A 7,233-nucleotide genomic window follows, 5' to 3' on the forward strand; every position below is an offset into this window, starting at 1 on the left:
ACTTGCACTGAAAAAGTAAAAATAGCACAGTACATTAGACTCATCTATGTGGAATGTATATCTGCAAAAATAGGGCTCCTTAATATTTACAGTTTGTCTAGGCAGAACAACCTGTCATGCTACACTCTGTTTCACTTCTAGGCAAACAATTTGCACTGATAATGTTGCAGGCTGTGCTGTTCCCAAATGTACAGCAAACATGAGAGAAGCATTAATTTAACCATTCTCTTCCTAGCAAATACCGTGCCTGTGAAATGTCATTAGTGAGCTCAGACAGAGGTGAGAGGTCACAGCTTTAGCAAAAAGTGATTAAAATGTGTCCCAATGTAACAGACTAATTAATCTTTAGATGATAACAGGGTGGTTTTTCCTCTTTTCTTTCTCCAGCTGGGAGTGTTCACTCTCCCTCCACGAGTATGGCAACGTCCGCGCAATACAGACAGCTTATAAATGACTACGGACCCCCATCTCTAGGCTACACACAAGGGATGCAGGTACAGCTCTGCTTGTTGTTTCTCTTTAATCAGATCACTGACCCTGCATAGTAGCCCGGATTGTGGCCTGTAATCTGAGGTGTTCCTCCCTCCCACCAAGATCTGAAATCAAACCCAAATGGCAGACTGATTCATCACACATGTCTTGGGATCAAATTAGACTAAGCAGAGTGCTGAGTGAGATTGGTTACTAATTAACTGTTAGTCCCATCCCATCTGAGTCACTGTGAAACATGTCTTCAGTTATGTTGAGATTTACAAGAGCTCTTCACATATTTTAGTTGTTAAAAAATGACTATTTGGATGATGTTTCTCTTCAGTAAATTTATACTCTAAAATTTAGTCCCATAAAGTGTGTGTCACACACAGTCCTGTGGGCTGCTCCAGGAATCTGGCTGTAAACTTTTCATTAGATGTTTTTGGCTTCATAGGGTTTCCCTTACGATACAGGCAGTTTTGCTTTATCTGCTGCTCACTCTCCTGCCGTCCCCACAAAAGGTACGCCTAAACACTGAAGAAGCAGGAACAGAGTTAAATAAGCAATTCCCAGCTTGCTGTTCTTGCAGTTCTGTTTTAGCTCCTGTTTCACCCAGGCTCCCTCCCTTGCAGCTGCATGCTCCCAATTGATCCTGATTTTTGAAGGGCACGTAGCATTGTGTCCAACTATAGTGGCAACCACAAAAAGCAAAAGATGTTTCTATAATAAACCTGAAATTTTAATGTCTTAAAAAGTGGCTTTTTCTCCCTGAGCTTCCAGTTGCTGTTTGTTGTAATTGTTCTGTTTGCAGCAGTATTTGATTGAGATTAATCTGCTTTCAACTACAGGGGACCAGCAGCAGCCAAGTACCACAAAGCAAATATGCAGAACTTCTAGCTATCATAGAAGAACTAGGAAAAGAGATTAGACCCACGTACGCTGGGAGTAAAAGCGCGATGGAGAGGCTAAAAAGAGGTAATGTTTAAATCTATTTAAAAAGAATCATATCCCATACACTTGGAGCACTGACTGCTTGTGTACAGCTTTATGACAACTGGTTCCTTTGAAAGGAGGCAGCTGTTTTGAGCTCATCATTAAACTGGGTGTATTAATGAGCAACTGAAACCGTGGGATACTCCACTCATGCTGCATTTGATAGATAAACCAGTGACAAAATGGCTTTCATGTGCACAAGGGGAGTTTCAGTTAGTATTTCACATCTTCTTTCAGACCCATAAGGTGTCTAATGGATATGTGCTTTCAGGTTCCTGGTGGCTGACTTGTCTCTTCTATTTTCCTTTCCTCCCTGGTCTCCAGAATACATGGCCAAGCATTGTTTACTTCTCCTCATGTACATCACCCATCTACTTGACCCAAGAGGCTTTACTAAAGTGCATTTTCACACTAAGGTTGATGGAGAGCTACAAAAAGGGAATAAAAGGTTGGGGGGGGGGGGGCTGTGCAGACTGAGATGTCAAACATACAAATTTGTTCCTCCACTCTGTTACCTGTTGTCAATGGATGTCATTAAGAGCCCACCAGGGAGGGACATTGAAGCTTTTAGGCCTGGTTGATAGGTCTTTCCAGCTTTGCTTTGTCAGCTAAAAGGGGTAATAAATGCCCTTTCCTTGCAGTGTAAAAGAAACCTCTGCATGCCCCACTGCTGACATCAGCTTGACATTGTCCTCTGCAGGGGACGTGAGAGGGATATTTCTGAAGGAGCAGTGGGACATTCCACTGCCCCAGCTCCTGAAATTACCCTGAAAGGCCATGGACAGCAGTTGTGCTGGCAGTTCTGTCCCTTGCCAGCATAATGTAGTTACTGTTTCCTTGGTCCTTGTGCTGGGTTTGGCTCATGCTTTCAACCCAGAATGGGAATGTTATTGTAGCAGACTAACTTCACCACCTTGCAAATCCCCCTTTCATTTACCCAAGACTACAAAGCTTTATTTAAGGCTCAACCATTATGGGAGAGTAATATATCTGCCATGACATGCAATAAAATGACTAGTAGCTGTTCTGGGAAAGGATGCAATAAAGTCTGCTGATGAGTGGTAAGTGGAATCTGGCCCAGCTAAAATCAATGTTGCTGGAGTCTCTTTATTGCATTGCCTGAGTCAGTATTAATAGATCATGAATGGCAGTAGGCTAATGGGGACAACCTGAGAGGGGCTGGGGGAGATGCAGACATCCTCAGTTTGGTCAGGAGAAGTAGTTTTGCTGCTGCTCGTAGTGAGTATTCAGTTTGTTCCCTAAGGTAGGTTTCAGATTCAGTGCTGCCACTGTGACTTGCCAGTGTTGCAAAGAATCCCAAATACATACTTTTTGCTGCCATCTTTTGGTCACAGGCCTACCTCTCTTTCCATTTTGGGAGCATGTGCAAGTGTGAGAGCAGAAGTGACTGAGGGTAACCCATGTGACTGCAGCCTCCCTGGCCACGTCTTCAGCTCCACCTGCTCCTGAGCACAGAGGCTGCTGACCTCTAAAACTGGCCAAATTCCCACTGCTCTACATCATTCAGGGTAGTTCTGCTGCATAAACTGGGCATCCTGCCACCAGATCCAGGTCTGATGCACGGCTTTGAGTACGTGTTTCTGCATCCCACAGCTGCAGGATGCAGTTTTACTTGTCTGTGTCAGTTTAACCCTCTGCAAAGCCTCGTGCCTGTCAAGTACCAAGTCAATACTCCTTGGATGTAAAGGCTGTTGCTGTGATCCAGGCTAGCAGCCTTCCAGAAACAGGATCTGTTATCTCTAAATAGAGAATAAACCTCATCTCTTGCGTTATTGTCCTTTCTCCACCTTGTTAAGGAGCATGACTGAGCAGAGAAATCACTTTCTATCTTGTCCTGTCAGTAAAAGATAACCTTGTTTGTAGTAGAAAAACCTGTCTTGTCTCTCATCTCTAAAATCCATCTCAGGCTCTGTTCTTTCAGCAGCTCTGTGAACATGAATCTAGATTTAGTTCCAGGATTAAGAATGGAGGTCCAGATTGCTGGAACTGAAGGCAACAGGACTTGTAGTGAAAAATTCCACATTATGTCTATCAGATGAGAGTAGATGTGGCAGCATGTGAAGTGGTGATGACTTACACTGGGAGCTGAGCCAGTGTTAGGAGGGAACTTTTTGCACACACCATAAAAAATCCTTCTTACAAGAGACACAACTTGTGTTGAAGCAGTATTACGGAGACTTGGATTTTGGTGCATCCTCTCAGAGAACTATCCCAAGGCATTAAGACTCTTGGAGCTTGTTAAAATGACTCCCCAGGTAACAGTGTCTTTTATTTTTCACTCCACTGCAGCAAAATAACTCACAGGGAGGCAAGATGGGTTTTTTTTCCCCTTTCTATTAAGTCGCTGATTTTCAACAGGCCTGCACTGCACACAAGATATACCTGTCACTGCAGACCTGCAGACCTCACCACGCTCTCTTTGTGTTTAGCCCCTTTCCCATTTATAATGCAGTTTGGGAAGTGAGGGGTCTCCCCTTTTTCTGTGGTAGCCTTGGCAACTCAGGACAGAAATACCTCAACTTTTCTCTGCAGCATCATTACAAGTGTGACCTGAATGAGAAGACTGAAAACGTGTCCAATTCTTTTGCAGGCATTATCCATGCTAGAGGATTAGTTCGGGAATGCTTGGCTGAGACGGAACGAAATGCAAGATCCTAGCCCGCTCATTCCATTGCTGAATGAAGAAAAAGTAACACTTATTCCTTTTGACTCTTGAAACATTCAGACAAATTCCTTTATTTTGAATGTTTTGCCTTTCTTGTTTCACCCTTATGAAAATGTATAGTTAAGAATGAGAAAACAAGGATTTTTCAACTTCCTGAGGGTTTGCGTTTTGTAAAGACATTAAAACTCCCTGAAAATGTTTCTAAAACATGAAAACTGAACTGCATGCAGAGGAATGCTCTTTCTCTCCCAGGCTCTATTTCAGTTCTCTTCTTATCCAGCCACAGTCTCATTCTGGTTTTTGGTTTTTTTCCTTTGACTGTATTCACTTAACCCCAAACTGTCAATCCTCCACAGTTTGACATAAGCTCTAAGGATTTTGTTTTAATGAATGCAGAATAGCATGCTGTCCCTTGTAGTCTGCTAAGTCACACTTTGTCATACAGCATAGACCCTGCTTAGAAATAACCTTCCCCTTCTCTTATTTTCCCTTTTTTGTTCGTTTTGCATAAACATTTGCATGACTGTTAGTGCTTTGAAGTCCATTTAAAGTGCATGAGTTATATGGAAAACAGGGAAACCTATTAAATAATAACAAGGTCCCGGAAAGCTAATTTCTACATCAAGGCTGGAGATTTCAGTTTAAAATTTGCCAAAAGAAAAAGAAAATTCTGGATAAATTACTAAAACTGTTATTTGCATCTTTGTATGTATTTATTACTTGACGTAATAAAGCTTATTTTCATTAACAGTTTGTATGAAAACTCTGTACAGTCACTTTAATCACATTCATACTCCAGGAACAGGAACTCTCAACAGATACAAATGTAACCTTCATGCAGGAGGTTCAGGAACAGAGAAGGGAACTAGGGAACAGCCCTGCAGATGGCTGGTGAGTTTCCACCCGTGGCAGGTCTGGATGCAGTTGGAAGGTGCTACAGTTGCTGGTAGTCTCTACTCCTTTCAAAACACATTGTCTGGCCTCACTTCCTGAAGCTCTCTCCCTTTGATGCTGGCAGCCAAAACTTGGTGGCAGCTGGTGAGGTGCTGTCCAGAATTGAAAGAGAAGTTCTGGTTAAGCAATCAGAGTTGTGAATGGGATTAAAATGGGAAAGTATTCCTTGCTAGTGGCTGCAGAGTGACAGTAACAAAGGACATGCAGCTGTGTGTATTTGCAGAACATGGGAGACTGTCTGAAATGAGGGAAGATACCCAATGTCTGAGCTTAATGTAGTAAGTAACTGTAATTCACTATCATGCAATCAAATCTAAATCCTAAGGAAGGTGGGCTGCCTGGGCTCTCTAACACATACGGAACTATGGATACTTGCAGCAAATACAGTATTAAGAGGTCAGGTTAACTACTTCACAGCTTGGGTGAACTGGATTCTGCTGCCTTGGGGGGCAGCTTCCAGCACGTGTTCTTCAGCTGTGATAACCCAATTTTACCCTTGAACTGGAAGAACATGACTCACTTGCAGGAGTGAGGGTTGGTTTTAGGCTTGTTCTCCCCAAGCATCTGAACTCCTATGAAGCATCAAGGTGTCATCCAGGCAGAAGGAAATCTATTGCGTTTTCCTGGTCTCCATTAGCAGTGATGGAAGGTTTATAGTTCCTTTTTAACAAGGATTGCTTTAGCATCTTCTGAACTTGGCAGGAAAACTGATTGCTAAATGTGATTAATGAGATGATGGGGGACAGAAGCAGGAATACAACTGCTTTTATCACTTCAGTTTTACAGTAATGGAAGGTCACTACTTCATCTTTTAGCAGTGATGAGGGAGCCCTACATCATCCGTTAGTTTGAAACCTGGGTTTAGGTATAATGACAAACATTCCCCTTACCCTACTCAGGCAAGTCTGTATTTCACATGTTCATTGCTTATCCAGTTGTTCCATCTGTTTAAAAAGCTTTTTCCTTTCTAGGTTTTCCCTTGCTCTTCTTTTCTTCTCCTGCTTCTTCTTCTCCAATGCTTTCTTCTCTTTAAAAACATCACTTTCTTCACCTTTGTAGAAAAGGTCAACTTTTTCCTGCAGGATTTCTCTGGCGATCTTCCGGTTCTTCTCCACTGATCTCGTTTGATGGCACTGAAGAAATACAATAGGGTATTTTTACTGGAACTTTAATCTCTTTATTCTTCTGCTTTCCCTTTCAGTCTATGCATTCCTGGCATTACTGTAAAGAAACTCCTCCACTGCTACTGTAACTTGTCAGACTGGCTTTGGCGTTAATCTTTAATGCTCCCATTTTACCTTGGAGAGCTGTTTCTGAGTTTAACTTAGTGTCTCCCCCTTGTGACGAGGAAGCAAAGATGAATTTCAAAGCATTAATCCACAAGAAGTGGATCCACGGGCAAGAGTAATGCTTAAAAACAATCTGCAGAGTGAACCTGATCAACTTGTTAAGGAAGACACTGTAACTCACAAGAGGGACAGGAGTGCGAGAGCTGCCTCTGAAAGGCAGCTACAACAAAGGAGTTTATTTCTGATAGCCAAAACTTGCTTCTGCCTGAGATTCTCTGCATTACATAGAAACTTTTCCTCCCCGGCATTTGCACTGTGATGATGCATTAATATAATGGAAGACATGATGCCAGTTTGTAACTTAATGGAATAAACCAATTCATTACCTTCACTACAATCCCAGATGGAACGTGCTTCAGGACAACACAGTTGTTTGTCTTATTCGTGGCTTGGCCTCCTGGGCCATTGCCTCTCACAAACTGTTCTTCTAACTCTGCCTCAGTTAGTCCAAGGAGATTGAGAGAGTTCTTTTTCCCTGATGCCTGAAGTAAGGGCGCTCTGGGTAGGGAGAAGTGCCGCTTCCCCAAAATCCATGGCCTCCAGGCCGGCGTTCGGGCTGCCCTCAGTAAGGATGTAAAATGAAATAAACTCGGAACATTCATACAGAAACGAGGACGCAGTTTCTCTGGAACAAAACCTGAAGTGGGGAAGAGAGTTTACCATGAGAATCCTTGTTTTAAGGTCTAGATCCCGCTTTCTGAACACGGATACATGAGTGGCTGTTCCCGGTGTCACTAGGAAGGACGCGGAGGACGATGCCGCCCCGGACACCTTCTAAAG

At 42.9% G+C, this 7,233-nt stretch overlaps 2 protein-coding genes across 2 annotated transcripts; one reads left to right on the forward strand and one right to left on the reverse strand.

Moving 5' to 3' along the window:
* The first annotated feature begins 254 nt into the window (after nucleotides 1–254).
* Nucleotides 255–4,913, forward strand: CDK2AP1 (cyclin-dependent kinase 2 associated protein 1). Its single transcript, XM_010011013.1, has 4 exons — nucleotides 255–279; nucleotides 388–494; nucleotides 1,320–1,446; nucleotides 4,076–4,913. Exons 1-4 carry the CDS (start codon nucleotides 255–257, stop codon nucleotides 4,141–4,143), a joined length of 327 nt encoding a protein of 108 aa, XP_010009315.1. The 3' UTR covers nucleotides 4,144–4,913.
* Nucleotides 4,914–6,024: 1,111 nt separating this feature from the next.
* On the reverse strand, nucleotides 6,025–7,055 carry LOC104402997 (chromosome unknown open reading frame, human C12orf65). The gene is made up of 2 exons (XM_010011014.1): nucleotides 6,780–7,055; nucleotides 6,025–6,237 (listed from the first exon to the last, which is right to left on the reverse strand). The coding sequence occupies exons 1-2, from the start codon at nucleotides 7,053–7,055 to the stop codon at nucleotides 6,025–6,027; spliced, it is 489 nt and encodes a 162-aa protein (XP_010009316.1).
* Between the last annotated feature and the right edge of the window lie 178 nt (nucleotides 7,056–7,233).

Source organism: Nestor notabilis, unplaced genomic scaffold (assembly GCF_000696875.1).
Source record: "Nestor notabilis isolate BGI_N333 unplaced genomic scaffold, ASM69687v1 scaffold32883, whole genome shotgun sequence".
Taxonomy (NCBI): Eukaryota; Metazoa; Chordata; class Aves; order Psittaciformes; family Psittacidae; genus Nestor; species Nestor notabilis.

Bases quoted from the DNA above. Each gene is read 5' to 3' on its own strand.
- CDK2AP1 (XM_010011013.1), top strand. From the start codon at position 255: ATGTCATTAGTGAGCTCAGACAGAG. The intron at 280-387 runs GTGAGAGGTCAC...TTCTTTCTCCAG, and splicing joins ATTAGTGAGCTCAGACAGAG to CTGGGAGTGTTCACTCTCCC. The intron at 1,447-4,075 runs GTAATGTTTAAA...ATTCTTTTGCAG, and splicing joins GATGGAGAGGCTAAAAAGAG to GCATTATCCATGCTAGAGGA.
- LOC104402997 (XM_010011014.1), bottom strand. From the start codon at position 7,055: ATGAATGTTCCGAGTTTATTTCATTTTACATCCTTACTGAGGGCAGCC. The intron at 6,238-6,779 runs GTAATGAATTGG...GTATTTCTTCAG, and splicing joins CATCTGGGATTGTAGTGAAG to TGCCATCAAACGAGATCAGT.